Source organism: Chlorocebus sabaeus, chromosome 9, assembly GCF_047675955.1.
Source record: "Chlorocebus sabaeus isolate Y175 chromosome 9, mChlSab1.0.hap1, whole genome shotgun sequence".
In the NCBI taxonomy this organism is placed as follows: domain Eukaryota; kingdom Metazoa; phylum Chordata; class Mammalia; order Primates; family Cercopithecidae; genus Chlorocebus; species Chlorocebus sabaeus.
The window spans coordinates 135,316,635-135,333,063 of NC_132912.1; the positions used below are offsets into that span (position 1 = coordinate 135,316,635).

The 16,429-nt window shown below is 57.8% G+C and overlaps 1 protein-coding gene across 5 annotated transcripts in view; it reads left to right on the top strand.

Moving 5' to 3' along the window:
* Window positions 1-16,429, top strand: part of INPP5A (inositol polyphosphate-5-phosphatase A) — a 243,125-nt gene that overhangs the window by 182,332 nt on the left and 44,364 nt on the right. For all 5 annotated transcript variants that reach the window (XM_073019478.1, XM_073019481.1, XM_073019477.1 and 2 more), the window contains one exon: window positions 6,779-6,863. In XM_073019478.1, coding sequence (XP_072875579.1) covers window positions 6,779-6,863 — 85 coding nt within the window. The remainder of the gene's footprint in view (window positions 1-6,778; window positions 6,864-16,429) is intronic.

Sequence of the window (16,429 nt, forward strand, 5' to 3'; positions counted from 1 at the left end):
AGGGCCATCAGTTAGCTGTCAGCCACTCAAAGAGCCCCCAACCTAAATGTTTCTCTTTAGACGTTCCCAGAACTTGCCTTGCTGTGCAGCCAGTAAAGAAAAGCTGCTGCGTCTCCAGGCAAAGGCAAACTCGGCACTAAAGATCTGGGTCACCCTGAGTGCTCCTGGCCACAGAGCTGGCTCTCGCGCTCCTCACACTCCCGCTGGCCTCAGAGAACAGCTTGCAGGCTCTTGCTGGTCGTGGGCTCGTCCTGATCAGGCTCTCTTAGATTTGGAGACCTCAGGGTGGCCGAGGTCATGGGTCTGCAGAGCCCACCAGGCACCCTGTGGTGTCCCTCTGCGTGCCCAGGACTCCTGGCAGCACAAACCTGTGCCCTCTGCCTTCCCGCTGCTGTGAAGCCCGCTGCCTCTGTCCCACGTTAGCCTCTCCAGGGCGTGGTCGGTCCAGTTGCTGCCCGGCAGGAGGGGCTCCTTGCGCCTGTGCCTCAGTTGAGCCATGGGCTGCGATCTTTATTTTGTTGGACACAGAGTCAAGCGCTGAGAAAGGTGGTGCTGCTATGCAGGGGCAGCACCTGCACCCAGCCACGCACCCTGCACGTTCTCCTCATGTTTCCTTTCCTTAAGAAACGAACCATGTGGACCCGCAGGTGCCCCGTCCTCCGTCCTGAACCCCACCCTGGCTCTCAGCATCAGCCTGAATTCAGCACCCATCACTCCTTTGCAGCTTTCTGGCCTCTTGTGACACAGGCACGGATGTTTCGGTACTTTTATTATGTGCCAGCATGGAGGCGAGCGTCAACATTGCCGTGACGTGTGTATGTGGTTTATGTCTTTACACATGTCGATGCTTATGACCAACGTATTCAGCATCATGTGAACGGAGTCTGCCGGACGTCTCCACGACCTCCAGCCATGGTGCTCGGTCATGGGACTCGCTGCCGGCTATCTGGAGAGCATTTGGGTGGTTCCCAGTCCTTCGGTGGCAGACAGGACGATGCCTGTGCTGGGCCGTGGGGGCCGTATGTCTCCACTCCCGCTGGTCCTTTCCACACCCTGAACCCCAGCATCACCACTGACATCTCAGCCCTTGGTGGTGTGTTTTCTGCTAACTGGGGAGGAGTGGGGGGTCCTGGAGGTTGAGGCACTTCTGTGCCGCACGTTTTTGTGGTTTATGGCGATGTCCGAGCAGAGTTCGAGAGGATGGGTCTCAGAGTGAGAAAAAGAAACGTAAAACGGCGACGCTCCGTGTGGAGAGTGTGAGGGCAGTGGCTGCCGAGGAAAAGCCCTGCACAGCCCTCCTGCCGCCCTGCACAGGGCTCCCCGCACAACCCCGCCCAAGAGCACTTGATGTGGGGATGGACCATCGAAGGGTGTGTGGGCTTTAAAAGGTGCCAGACACTGAGGAGGCACATGCCGCTGGGGCCCAGGATGCCCCCAGCCCTGAGACTGAGGCCCAGGGCCCGTCCTAGCCCCGCCCGCTGCGACACGACACAACTCTGTGGCAGGGCTTCACAGCCCACCTTAGTTCTCAGTCTGAGATCTGAGTTCTGGTGACGGCTTGTGGACAGCGGCCTTCTCACTGCGTCCTCACGTGGGGGCAGGAGGGAGGGAGGGAGAGCTTCTGGTGTCTTCCTCTTTTACAAGGACACCCTTCCTCTTACATCGGGGCCCTGCCTCCCTCCCCCACCCGGTGACCTCAGGTGCTGGCTGCTAAAGGGTTGGGGCTCTGAGGCTGGGACTTGGTGGGGAAGTCGGGGGGCCTTTGGGTGCAGCTCTGAGGATCAGCGGCTTGGTCAAGGAGCTTCCCCAAGGGCAGTGGTTGCTGCGACTCCACCCAGTGAGCAACCAGGCCGCCTCAGGCACTCTGGGGGCTCTGCTAGCCCTGAGGCTGACCCTGCTGCTTCAGCACGTCTGGCCATCTGCCTGGGTTCTGCCTGGGGGCGCCTTAGCCGGCTGTCTTGCAGGTTCTGTGGCACCTGGGTTCTGCCTGGGCGTGCCATAGGCAGCCGTCTTGCCGGGTTCTGTGGTGCTGGGAGATTCACCCTGAGGGCTTGAGGCTTGGCGGGGGCAGAGCTCACCGTGGGTGGAGTAAAAAGTGAAGTCAGGCAAAATAGTCCAGCAGTTTCTAGGAAGGTAAAAATAAACAGGCTGGTGTGTTTATTTGGGGGATGGGTTTGTTTAAAGCGGCTTAAATCCATCGCGGTGAACCACGCAATGAGATGTTTATGATTAAGAGAAACTTTTAAGCGATTCAGTCACTAAAATATTCTCGGTAGTTTTAGTAATTTTATATTGTTGATGTTTTTGCTTGTGTAAAGTTGTTTGATCAGAGAATGTGGTCTCTACCATAGCAGAGAAACAAACCAACTTTAATAGATTCCCAGTTGTACACACCCTAGGCCTTTAAAAGTACAGCGCCAAAGGTTTCAGCTACCTTTGCTTTCAGTGGTTAAAAAAAAAAAAAAAAAAGGAAAGAAAGAAAAAAACCAACTCCTAGCACGTTAGGTGTCCTGGAGGAGACAGGATGAGTGTCTTGTGGCCAGTTTGCTTCCCACACTGCACTAGCTCCACGGAAAAAAAACTTGCCTCATGCGAGGCTGATAGTTTTTAGGGCCCCAGTGGGACCGCCGATGGCGCTGTCCTGCCACCTCCCTGTCACCGTGGGGTATCCCTGTCACCGTGGGGTCTCCCAGTGTTCCAGGCCCCGGCAGCCTCGCGCCAGGTTCCCACTGCTGTGTTAGGGAAGCGCCTGCTGTTGGAAATGTGTTTCGGGATGTTCAGCCCGGGACTGTCCCGAAGTCTTTACTCTGCGGTGTCGTGAGGTCGCAGTTGTCCCGGAGACCGCGGACGAGCCCCCCACGCCCTCGCGGTGGGCAGCTGCTGGGATGATGAGGCAGCCCCTCCTCCCAGTGCCTCCGTCGTGTAATGAGACCACTTGTCAAAACAGAAAGAGACACCATTTTCAAGGCCTAAAAAATTGATTTTTATGGCTCTTCTTGTAATTCTCTTTTTGAATTAGGCACATGATATTGATGTGGGCCTACGTTTTAATCATAATAGCTACTGACAAGGTAATTAATTTTAGAACAACTCTTTTTTTTTCTCCTGCTCCAAATGGCACTATATTGAAATTGAAAGTGAGCTCTGGGAGGGCAGCGGGGCTGGTACTCAGGTGATTGCCTCGGCCGTGACAGCCCCTTCGTCTTGCGGCCGCCGTGCGCCCTTTAGAGGCAGCTGCGGTTATTAATGGGCTCAGGCTGTTCTGTCAGCAGGGCAGGGCGAGGAAGTGTGGTCCAGTTTAGGGTTTTAATGATGATCCTGCAGGATTCCAGACAGGACGATGGCGCTGTGTCTCCAGGGCGTTGCAGGCCCACGTGGCGCGTCGCCCGGCGGCTTTCTTGGGGAGCAGGAGCAGCCAGGCCTGGGCAGGGTGTCCTGTGAGGGCAGCGCCCCAGAGTCCTGAGAGAGAAAACTCGGTCAGTGGAGTGAGGGCCAGCCCAGGAGGCCGCGTTTCCTCTCTCTCCGCACTGGGGGACTTAGTCAAGTTTGTTCCGTCAGGGTTCTGCTGTGCGTTTAGCCGAGTGCGGCCGCGGCCGCTCCTATGACAGCAGCTCAGGTGCTTGACCATGTGGGGACGGCTTGGTACCTTGTGGTCTTGCCTGCACCTGGGCTTGGCTGGCTGCATCCTGCCCGCTGGCCTGTGGGCATTGCCGCCCTCCCTCGGGAGCCTCCGTGCCCTGGGCTGCCGCTGGCCTGTGGGCATTGCCGCCCTCCCTCGGGAGCCTCCGTGCCCTGGGCTGCCGCTGGCCTGTGGGCATTGCTGCCCTCCCTCGGGAGCCTCCGTGCCCTGGGCTGCCGCTGTCCTGCGGACTCAGAGCTCAGGGCCCTCTGTCTTCCTCCACGTACCCTCCCAGCTTTCTGTGCTCACGGGACACAGGAAGCGCTTCCCTTTCTCCTGGGCAGAGCTTGGGGCTCGTTTAAGCAAATCACACTAGAATAGATCAAATTTGTTACAACTGAGACTTAACGTATACTGGAAGGCATTCCAATTAAAAAGATAAGCAAGCTTTTTGTGGGCTTTGCCAAGCCAAGCTCTAGCAATTAACAGGCAAGAGGAGCATGAAATAGCTGGGACCATTTTTGAAAGAACTGTCAACAAGAAGGACTTCCCTAGAAAAAGTTGTATTAATTAAAAGCATGCAGGAATTGATTTAAAAAAAAAAGATCTGCAGAAAAGAATAGATTGTCTCAAAAAGACCCATGCCGTTGGGAATGTTGTGTTGTGATACAGACTTGGTGGGAAGACGGGGCACGTTGAATAAGTGGTGCCGATCAATTGACCGTCCACTTGGGAAATCGATAAACTTAGATCCCTGCTCTACACTGTAATTCCACATAGATTAAAGGATAACCCTTAAAACTCTGCCATAAAGATGAAGGTGGGGGCTGCGTGCCCGTGTGGGGGCTGGGGCAGGCATCTCAGCCACAGGGGAAACTGATACATGTGACTATATGGAAATTAAAACTTCTGCCTGACAGAAGCCACCACGGGCAAAACGGAAAGGCCGATCCCAGGATGCCAGGAGTGTATGCCGTGTTCACCGCAGACGGGGGTTACTCTCCGCAGACAGACGGGGGTTACTCTCCGCAGACGGGGGTCACTCTCCGCAGACAGACGGGGGTTACTCACCACAGACACACGGGGGTTACTCACTGCAGACAGACGGGGGTTACTCTCCACAGACAGGGGTTACTCTCCACAGACAGACGGGGGTTACTCTCCACAGACAGGGGTTACTCTCCGTAGACGGGGGTTACTCTCTGCAGACGGGGGTCACTCTCCGCAGACGGGGGTCACTCTCCGCAGACAGACGGGGGTTACTCTCCGCAGACAGACGGGGGTTACTCACCGCAGACACACGGGGGTTACTCACTGCAGACAGACGGGGGTTACTCTCCGCAGACAGACAGGGGTTACTCACCGCAGACGGGGATTACTCTCCACAGACGGGGGTTACTCTCCAGAACTCACGGGGAGACCCCTGGAATTCAAAGAGAAAAGGCCAGGAACCAAAGAGAACAGCAGGCTGTGAACAGGTGAAATCGGGAGAAAATGCAAATTTCGATATGTAGATTTAAAAATATTGAGGGTGTGCAAGTTAAGACAGAAATGAACTCCCACACTGCGTAGCCAAAAGTGAAAGTGGTGTTGATTCCACCCGCACTCAGTCACGGAAGTGTGACCTGCACAGATGCTCTGTCCTCCCTCGCTCTGGCCTAAAGGCCCTGGAGGGTGCAGGGCGGGTCCGTGGCCAGCGGTGGCCCCAGCTGGAGCCTCACGGCCACTTGGCTCTTCAGCCCGAGGGTGGAGGTGTCAGCAGCAGCGGCCGGGCAATGCAGAACAGGACCACGTAAGAACTGGGAAGCGGGAGACCGTCTGCTCACTTGTGGATTCTTCTACTTCTCAAGCGAATGGATCAAGCTGGAAAAGGCTGACTTAGTGATTGGTCGGGCCCCCTGCCTCCTGGCCTCGTCCCAGTGGGCCCTCCCGTGCCCCTCATGACGCCGTCCCCAGCTCCAGGAGGGCACAGTGCTCCCAGCAGTGACCTACCTGGGCTGACACCCCACTCCTGTGGACGGCAGCGCACACCTGCAGTTAACCTGATTGGAAGCTCCCGCTTTCGCCTGGCTGATAACCTGAGTTTATTTGGGAGAAAAATGATGACCCACCTCCTAACGCAGTATGCTTGAACGGGCAGCCTCGTGCTGCCTGCCCCCTGCCCGGGCAGCCCCACCTGGCTCTGGGCTGTGAAATTAAGAAACGTGGCAACCAGAGTATTTCCTTCCTTTGTCTACAGATCACGTTTCTGTTCCTCTGATGGTCCTGGTGGCCAAGGCCACATTGCGAAGGTTCTCGTGTTGCTTTCACACCAGGAGGGTCGAGTGCCTGGCTCTCCTCGAAAGCAAGCAGTTCACGGCATTACTGACTGGAGCTGCGGAGGGGAGATTTGGGGTTTGAGTGAGTTGGCAGTTTCTGAGATCTTTTTACAGGCTTGTGTCTGTAAGTTAGGAAGCCACAGTAGAGAAGCCTTTAGGAAATGGATTGTGATTGATTTAAAATATGAGGAAGAATTTTTCTTGAGTAAAGCTATACCTGGCTAAAAATATACACACATATGCAGCCACTGTTACCCTCTCACTTTGAAATGTCTGCGTGGGGATCATGTGTAAACCTTCAGAACAGGTCTGAGTAGACATCCCTGTCTGGGAGGAGACAGGGGGGCTTCGGTTCCTGCCCGCTCACCTGCCCGGGTCTCCCCGTCCATCTCCCTCTCACTGTCTGTCTCTCCTCCCGTCTGTCTCCCTCCCGCCTCTCCTGAGCTCTGCAGTGGATTATTCGGTCTCTGGTGGATTATTCAGGCATCCTGTCCAGCCCTCTCCCCTTCTCGGGGCAGCTGTGGTTTTCCATGCGTGAGGCTCTCACGCTGCCCTGGCCCAGTGGGTGAGGATGTGGCTGAGACTCTGCCTTTCCTCTTTCTCGATGTTGCTGGGAACACATGCGTGTCCGTGTTGACGAGGGCTGAGCGCTGCTCAGTGGACCTGTATTGGGGGTGTTCTCGGAGCTGAATTTTGGGGGTGCAAAGAAGCAACCACCGAGTTTCCCCTTGAGCAGGCAACAGAGAGTGTGCAGACGGGGAGCGTGGAGGAGCACGGGGGCTGCGCGTGAGTGCTGGCCAGCTTCAGCCGCCTTGGTAACAAGTCCTCTTTTTCTTTCTAGAATCATCGATCAGCGATTCGAGAAGGTTTCCTACTTTGTGTTTGGCGATTTCAACTTCCGGCTGGATTCCAAGTCCGTCGTGGAGGTAGGTGCTGGCTTCTCTCCCGTCCTGGTCTCATGCGTCGCTCCGTGTTGAGGAAAACAGTGGAAGGAGCGTGGCCCCTTACTGGCACTTTCAATGCCGTCCACCTCCCGGGATGCACTTTTTAAGCCAAAACCTTGCAATGAAGAAGTACGTTTTGCTGTCGGCAGAGGGATCTGTGTTGGAATCCGAGGTGAACGGGGGTGAACGGGCCCTCAAGCTTGCGCCAGATGGTGGGTCGCAGCGCCGCGGGGCTGTGCCCTGTGGCTTCTGCTGTCGGCACACAAGGAGCTGCTGCAGTGCTGTCACAGTGTCACCCCCTCGATGCCCGCAGAGCCGCAGCCTCTGCAGAGTGTCAGTCTCCTTCACACGTTCCAACTTGATCTCAGCAACTTTTCCTCATAACACACGTAGGAACTGTCAGAGCCTGTTTTAAACATTGTGCTTTTCTGTCTGCAAAGTCGTTGTTCTGTCAGTTAATGAGTCGTCGACCCACCTGACCTCTGGGAACTCAGGGGTCCTGGGTGCTCCTGGGTGTGGAAACTCAGGGGTCCCGGGTGCTCCTGGGTGTGCTCTCGGGCTGGCCGGGACCAGCAGCTTGGGCACCGAGGTGCCACCAGCAGAAAGTGGACCCTGAGGCTCAGCACAAGGGCTGACGTTTCTCTGTGGTCTGGGTCCTCCCTCCCAGTTTTCATGGCTTGGGATTCCACTTCCCAGGCCGCTGTGAAGAGGGGGTTGTGGGAAATGGTGGAGCACCTGCTGCCCACCCACCCGGACCCTGCTGCCCTCAGCCTCCCTGGTGGCCCCTCCAGGTGCTGGGCATGAGCCGACGGCCCACAGCAGGGCCACAGTGAGTCGGATGGGACCGTGGTGAGTCGGACGGGAATACGGCGGGTCGGACGGGGATACGGCGGTCCCCAAGGCTGTTGTCTTCCCATTTTAGTCTCCAAACAACCACACGTATTCATCTTCCGACGGTGGCAGAACATTGTTTCTGAAAGACATACTGAGCTGGCTTTGACCATTCCAGGTCTCCTGTGGTTGGCAGAAATAAGTGCGCCTGAAATCCTCTGTTGAGTTGAGCTGGCAGCACCTTGCCGTGAGGCCCCACCGCACGCCTGTGTGTCAACATCTGGCTGGTGGTGTTGCCTACACGTTCAGTGACTCCTGGTCAAGGCCTTGCTTCATCGGGCTATGGAGGAGGAAGGCAGGGCCTCTGCGTGCGATGGGCTTGGAGCCCATGGAGTTGTTAAAGCGCACACAGCCCAGCAGGGCTCCCGAAGTCCTTTACTTCCCGCTGCTGCGCTTCCTTTCTCCTCGTAGAGGCTTTCGAATGGATCGGTCTCTGACCTGCCATCCCGCAGGCCGGGCATGGGCTCGAGGGCGGGGGCTGTGCCCATCCTTGCTAGAATCCATGTCCCTGCGTTCGATGCTGTCTGGGACGTGGTAACAAGGCCCGGGGACCACAGAGGCTGGGCCCTGTCGGAGGCTTCTCCTCCACCCCCGCCAAGCCACGGGGCTAGAAGCAGCATTTCCCGCAGCTCTGGACTGTCTCTGAATGAGCTCATTTCTAATCTGTTACTTGAGAACCGTGAGTCCACAGTGCACATAAGTACTTCCCGCTCTGACCGGGGGTGGCCGGGATGAAAGTCAAGCAGAACCCGTGAAAGACCAAGCCGATCAATCCCAGGCGCCCAGCAACTGGGGAAAGGTCAGGGAGCTTGGAAAGGGCCTTTTCCTCCTGGCAGAGCAAATGTCACAGTAAAGGGCAGCTGGTCCTGGCCGGGTCAGAGCTGTGGTGAGGCATGCGTTGGAACAGCCACGGGAGCCTCCCTGGTGAAGGGAGCCAGCTGCTGGGCCCAGTGGCCGGGCCGTGTGACCACAAGGCATGGGGGGCAATGGGAAGCCTGGACTCCGGGGCCTTTGGGGCTTGCATGGCCGCTCTGGTCTCTGCAGGCATGGGGGGCCTGGACACTGGGTCCTGTGGGACGTTGGGCGACTCCTGTGAAGGACTGCAGAGCTTTCCTTTTTCTACTGAGCAGAAAAGGCAGAAAGTACCTCACCGGGGTTTGTGTGTGGGTGTGACCGTGAGAGGAGGCATGGTGGGAGGACAGTGCAGGGGCCTCGGGAGCTGGCCAGGGTCTGCCGCATCTTCTCGTGCGTCGCCTGGCCTGCTCCCCTGGCCTCCCTAAGCACCTTCACACACAGCCCTCAACCCTCATGGGTCACTGTCAGCAGTGTTTTCTGATCACCAAGATCGGCCCTGTTTCTTAAAGAGCTCCTCTCACACAGGCAGTAGCTCCCGCCCAGGTCTAGATGGCCCCGGTGCCCTGGACACCGCCAGGGAGGGTGGTTGCAGAGCAGGAGCTGCCTCCCAGGCCTCGGTGGGCTCTCCGGACCTTCCAGTCTCAGGCCTGGGACCTGCCCACATTTTCCCCAGGAAGAAGCAAGACCATGCTCGCCCCCACCCGTGCACCGTCCTCCTTGTTTGTGTTAGGCTGTCACTAAAGGAGCCCTCCGCCCTGCTGGAGGGGTCCACGCAGAGGGCCAGTGCTGGGGAGGGCACTGACCTGAAGCCAGAGTTCCAAGATTCCCATCACTAACAAACCAGTGAGATCTTCCACGGCAGCCTTCATGCTTAACTTTCAACATCAAACTACAAAGGACGGGAATTCTAATGGCTGTGCTTAAGGTGCTGTTTACTTTGTGAACTGGTGATAAACAGTTTTGCAGAAACTGCCACTTTCTCCCGAGAGTCAGTAAAGAGCTTCAGGAACCTCCAGGCCACGGCTTTGTGAGGCTGGTGGAGCACTCCAGGGCAAGTGAACACCTGTGTCTGAGAGCCGCCCACGCCACCGTAAGCCTCACTGGCTCGCGTCCCCAGGAACTGAGGAGTCTCCGTTCACTTTCCCATCCACAGTAATTGGAACAGACAAGGAGTTGCTTGAAATGCTGTTTTTCCTCTCAGTCCCCCACAGTAGCTGGTTTTAGATGGAGCCCAGCAGCGTGGGTCCATCTGCCCTGTCCTCAGCCCCTGCAGGGCCCTCCCCGCCACCCCTGGTCTTGCCTCAGCCCCTTGCTCTGGACCGGCCAGGCCCCTTTCTGGGCTCCATGGGGTATGTCATTACCACCCACCTGCCTCCGCCCCCACCACGCTGGTGTCCTGCCCGCCATGCTGGTGTCCTGCCTGCCAGGGCCACGTGGGCGAGTTGGGTGTCAGACCCAGTACAGCCGGGTGGGCTGGTGGACGTGCTGGCCGGGCCGTGTGGGCAGCGTGGAAGGGGGGCGCCGCCGGCTGCAGGGCAGTTCGCATCCGTCCCTCACGCCCCGTCTGCAGGCTCCGTGGCCGCTCTGCAGCCCCAGCCACTCAGCTCTGTGGAGAGGTGTCCGGGGAGTGGAAAGAGCAGCTCCTGCGTGCAGCTTGTTAAGACAGTGAATGTGGGGCTTGCCTGTCAGTCTAAGCGTCAGAGGTGACTGTAAGTCAGGAAGGGAAAGAAAATTGCGGTCTTCCTGGAAACTCTCTGCATGCCCCAAGCGGATTTCTCAAAGGAACAGTAAGCAGGAACCCGACAGAGCTCCTGCGGGCCTGGCTGACCCAGGTGGCGTCCTGAAGTCCCACCCGCGTTGGCGTGTGCTCCTGTGAGCCTGACCACAAGCTGCCCCCACTCTGCCCCACAGCAGCCACTAGGACATGTGGCTAACAAGCACTGAGGGCAGCCCAGGAACCCAGTTTTTCATTTCATTTCATTTTAATCAAGATCTGGTAGAGCCGCATGACTAGTGGCTATTCCGCAGGACAGCACAGACCATTTTCAAGCAGTGCAGGGGCTGCCATTGAGAAGGAATGTTCCTGTGGGCTTGCCCTCCAGCCAGCCTGGGCTCAGCTGCTTCCCAGTGCATCCCCGTTCTTGGAACCACAGCCCTGAGGTGGGTCCTGGGTGGGGTCTCCATGCTGTGCGGCAGACATGGCGGTCCTTCATATGGGGCAGCGTAGCGTGGTCAGCCCTGCACAGTCCCAGAGAAGTGTCGGGCCTGGGTTCCCCCAGGTGAGAGGTCAGAGAACAGAGAAGGCGGCCCTGGAGGTGACCATGCCCCTCCCACATATCAGGCGCCCTTGGGAGTGACCGCGTCCCTCCTGCGTATCAGACGCCCCTGGGAGTGACCGCATCCCCGCCGCGTATCAGACGTGCCTGGGAGTGACCGCATCGCCCCTGGGAGTGACCGTGTCCCTCCTGCGTATCAGAGGCCCCTGGGAGTGACCGCGTCCCCCCTCCATATCAGACGCCTCTGGGAGTGACCGCATCGCCCCTGGGAGTGACCGTGTCCCCCCTCCGTATCAGACGCCCCTGGGAGTGACCGCGTCCCCCCTCTGTATCAGACGCCCCCGGGAGTGACCGCGTCCCCCCTCCGTATCAGACGCCCCCGGAAGTGACCGCATCCCCCCTCCGTATCAGACGCCCCGGGAGTGACCGCGTCCCCCCTCCGTATCAGACGCCCCTGGGAGTGACCGCGTCCCCCCTCCGTATCAGACGCCCCTGGGAGTGACCGCATCCCCCCTCCGTATCAGACGCCCCGGGAGTGACCGCGTCCCCCCTCCGTATCAGACGCCCCTGGGAGTGACCGCGTCCCCCCTCCGTATCAGACGCCCCTGGGAGTGACCGCGTCCCTGCCCTGTATCAGACACAGGTGTTTTCAGCAGCAGGTTTTCTTCACTGGTGCCATTTGTTGGTGTCGGACATGAGGAGGGAACCAAGGAAGGGAGCGCAGGAGGCGGTGGCTGAGGCTCCGGGGTGTCTGCTGGGAGTGGGGGTTCTCCAGGCCCGTGATCAGCTTGGGAGGGAGCTGGTCTCTGGCGAGGGTTTCCCCCGGTGAGGGTTTCCCCCGGTGAGGGTTTCCTCCGGTGAGGGTTTCCTCCTCTGCAGAACTCAGTGTTCACTCGAGTTGGCAGAAGGAAAGTCGTGTGTGCTCTGTGATTATCACCCAGGCATGCCTGGGGCGTTCGTGGGAAATCCAGGTTCCGTCTGCAAAGGTCCCTTATAAGCGGCGCCAGAATTGGACACCACGTCCCCAACAGACGTAGATGCCACCCAGGGGAGCCCCCGGCACCCCAGGCAGTGGCGATGCAGATTCCTGGGAGCAGGAAGGCCTCCACCCACCACGGCTCATTCACACGCCCGGCCGCCCTGGTCTCTGGGCTCTAGGACGCTGCCCGTGACAGCGGCTGCCCACTCAGTTACCAGGCCCTGGCTTACGGTGCCCTCACGCTGGACCGACGTGGGTCTCACTGTTCTGCATTGTTTGTCTGCCGTTTGCAAAGGAGTGGAAGAGAAATGAATAGTTTTAAACTGGATTGTTTACTCAGTAAGTGCAAGATCTTTGCTTTAGTTTTTGGAGGGTTTTCCTGCCCGCGTGGCTCTTTAAGACTGCGGATACACGGCTGTTCCTTTGACAAAAGCCTTTCATTACGTTTTGCGCACAGTTTACTACATGAGTAAAGCGAGCCTGGTGAAAAATAGGGGAAAATGATGTGTAGTGTAGAGTTTTTCTAGAACTGTTTAGTCAAAGGAAGGCCACACCTCTGGAATAAGGACCGCTTTTTCCTCCTGGCATCATCAACACAGTCATCAGTTGTGTGTAAAATTCCCCAGCTCACAGGAGCTAAGCCCTTGGTGCAGTGACTGGCCCGAAGCTGAGCACCTGGATCCCATGGCCACAGGGATTTTCTGAGGCCTGGAGGCTGTGAGGAGTCACAGGACCCTGGAACTGACCACGGGGAGGACCCTGAGGCCCAGGGCAGGGGCGGTATCCCCAGGGTCACCTGCGGCCCCTCAGTGCTGCATGGCGCCTCCACGTAGCCATGTCGCTGCCTGTGGGCTGCAGACACATGCAGACATGGAGGGTCACGGGCTGTCTTCTGTTTGCTCTTCAGTGGACATGGAATGTGCATGCCAGGTGGAGACTTCCCGCACACTGAGTCTCCTGTCCCCGTGTGGGGAGATTCCTGCGGCGGTGGCTCAGAGGACCACAGGCTATTCTCTCACAGTCCTGGAACCTGGACGTCCAAAATCAAGGTGTCCTAGCACCATGCTGCTCCTGGAGGTTCCAGGGGGGACCCCTCCTTGCCTCGCCTAGCCACAGGTGGCCCAGGTGGCCCTGGCTTGTGGCCGCATCACCCCTGTCTGTGCCTTCATCCTCATGTGGCCTTTCATTGTAAGGACACGAGTCCATGGACTTAGGGCCCACCCCACCCAGGATGTCTCATCCTGAGATCCTTAACTAGTTACACCTGCGAGACCCCATTTCCAAACAAGGCCCCAATTCTGAGGCTCTGGGTGGACATGAATTTGGGGGCACACTGTACAGCCCAGGACAGCAGGCAGTGTTGGAGTGACTCTCCCACCACGTGGTCGACTGAACGCTAGCACAGAAAACGTTTATTTGAAAGCCCTATCTAAACATAAATCTCACTGAAAAGTGACCAGGTTTTTTTGGTTGGTGGTGATTAATTGCAGCTGCATTAGTTAAGGTGCCAATTAGGTAGATTATTGAATTTTAAAATACCATCTAAGCACCTCTTACGGAAAATCAAAATCTGCTAGTTGGCATGGCATGGTTTTTAAAAAGGTTTTCTGACTAAAACATTTCATAGAAATTTTGTGGAAACCAAAAAGAATTCTGCATCATTTTTCTTTGAGACTGTCTTGGATCAAGGAATTGAGGGCAGGTGTTTGGGGACCCCTCGTGCCGGCACCAGATTGGGCTGTGCTAAATGCTGATGTCGGCCTGTGCGTGTGAACGGGCTGAGGCCTCCTCCCTCTGCGTGTGAACGGGCTGAGGTCTCCTCCCTCTGCGTGTGAACGGGCTGAGGCCTCCTCCCTCTGCGTGTGAACGGGCTGATCCCACCTCCCTCTGCGTGTGAACGGGCTGATGCCTCCTCCCTCTGCGTGTGAACGGGCTGATCCCACCTCCCTCTGCGTGTGAACGGGCTGATGTCGGCTTCTGCACGTGAACAAGCTCGATCTCCACTTGGCCCTATGGCATGTCCCTATTCCAGTTTCCTTCCACATGAAGCTTTTTGATGAACTGACAGGAGTGCCTGGGAACAGCATAAAAGATAGATCCTGGGCTCTCCCAAAGCTATGAGTCACCTGGGAGCCCCTTAGCACACAGATCCTGGGCTCTCCCAGACCTACCAGTCACCTGGAAGCCCCTTAGCACACAGATCCTGGGCTCTCCCGGACCTGCCAGTCTCCTGGGTGCCAACGTGGCCTCTGAACGTGGTGTCTCAACACGGGGGGTTGTGGAGGGTGGAGAGGACTGGCCTGTGTGGAGCCCACAGGGTCTCACTCTAACCCATGCTGCTGTTTGAAAGAAAAGTTCAGGGAAGGAAAGACAGGTGCTCGAGATACACCTGCTCCACATGGCTGGGGAGCAGGTAATACTTCTGAGCCCTCCGGGAGGCCCTGCCCACCTCTGTGTGGCGTCCTCTGAGGGTCTCACCACACAGCTCTTCTGCCAAGAGGGAGGGCAGAGCGGATCTCAAGGACTGACACCCACCCCATCCAGGCCCCAAAGCTAGCTCCATCCGAGGACCCTGCAAGACACTTCTGCTGGCCTTTGACTCCGACATTCCCTCTCCTTTAAAACGCAGATGTTTCTAGATGTGCACAGACACTTCAGGGGGAAATTGTTCCCAGGCAGGTGGAGCAGAACTGAAGAGAGGTGGGGGAGGCAGCCGCCAGGCAAACCCACTGCCCCAGGCGCCCCTGGTGCCCAAGGCCACGGTCTTGAGGGCAGGCAGTACACGGATCCTGGCACTGGGCCCACATAGCAAACATACAGAACACACCTGCTGGACCAATGAGGCTCCCACAAGGCAGCCAACAGCCAACAGTGCGATGCTCACCCGCTCAGATCACCCGCTCAGATCACCCGCTCAGAGCCTCAGCCACCCACGGGCCTGTGTGAACAAGAGCCCACTCATCTGAGCAGCTGGAAACGCTGCGAATCCGCGCTCTGCCCAGGCCACGCGGGGCTGCTCCAATTCCTCCTGATACTTCCCAGCTGCAAAGGAACCAGAGGCCAGACCACTGTGCAAAACATGAAAGTGGTGCGAGGAAAACAAGGCCCCGGACCACAGGGATTCTTCATCCACTTTTCATCTGGGAAAGGAGAAGCGCACAGCCTCAGGGAGCACTGAGATCACTGGGCAGTGATGGTGGCCACCTCCGGGTGTGGTCCTGCCAGGACAGTCCAGCCCAGGGGTGAGGTTAGTCACTGCATCTACGTCACACGAGAGCATAGCTGGCATCTCAGGTGCATCCGCAACGATGCGTCACTGGAGGCTGCACAGGCGAATGGCGCTGCGGGTGGCGTGGACCGAGCCTGAACCCCGACCAGAGGTACATGCGCAGCGTCAGTTCCCAGCCGCACCGAGCCTGGTGCCAGGCAGACATGAGAAAGAGACACTGCCTGGGCCCTGGGCCTGACTCGCAGGATCTGTGTGCTAAGGAGCTCCCGGGAGACTCGGAGGTCCGGGAGAGCCCAGGATCTGTGTGCTAAGGGGCTTCCAGGTGACTGGTAGGTCCGGGAGAGCCCAGGATCTGTGTGCTAAGGAGCTCCCAGGTGACTGGCAGGTCTGGGAGAGCCCAGGATCTGTGTGTTAAGGGGCTCCCAGGAGACTGGCAGGTCCGGGAGAGCCCAGGATCTGTGTGCTAAGGGGCTTCCAGGTGACTGGTAGGTCCGGGAGAGCCCAGGATCTGTGTGCTAAGGAGCTCCCAGGTGACTGGCAGGTCTGGGAGAGCCCAGGATCTGTGTGCTAAGGGGCTCCCAGGAGACTGGCAGGTCCGGGAGAGCCCAGGACCTGTGTGCTAAGGGGCTCCCAGGTGACTGGCAGGTCTGGGAGAGCCCAGGATCTGTGTGCTAAGGGGCTCCCAGGTGACTCATAGCTTTGGGAGAGCCCAGGATCTGTGTGAGCCGGCAAAGGCCACACCCAGCCTCCACCCCGGGTTCATGGGGACATCTGTGCCCTCCTCTGGGGTGGTTTTCAGATTGCCCAGGGTCAGAGTAAGCATACACAGTTCTGAAGGTTTGTGGACAGTGGCAGAGTCGTGCATAGCCAGAGTGCATCAGGAAGCCGTGTTTATCACAGTGCAGAGCGTCCCGCCTGATGGAGTATTCTGGGAATGCTGGAGGCTGGGAGCCGGTGGTGCCCGGTGGCACGGGCGCCCTGGGGCGGTGTCGGTGCAAAGGGACACGTGAGTTTAATGGTCTCTCAGAAACCACGCTGTCCTGGCTTTGGTTTCACTGCTAAGCTCCCACCCACAGCATCCCATCCTTGCCCCCTCAGTCCTGGACTGGTGGAGTCATCCCCTTGCTCTCACTGCTGACCGTGTTGCTCTGCCTGGTCACAGCGCCTCCTTGGCGCCCTCAGTGGCAGGCTTGCTGGAAAGACTCATCAGAGGTTAATTAAATCCATCTCCACAGCAATGAGAGGCCAGGCAGAGCCGGGCTGGCAACAGCAGATTAAATACAGGCTGGTTTGCCCTGCCATGAGTCCAGGGACAGGG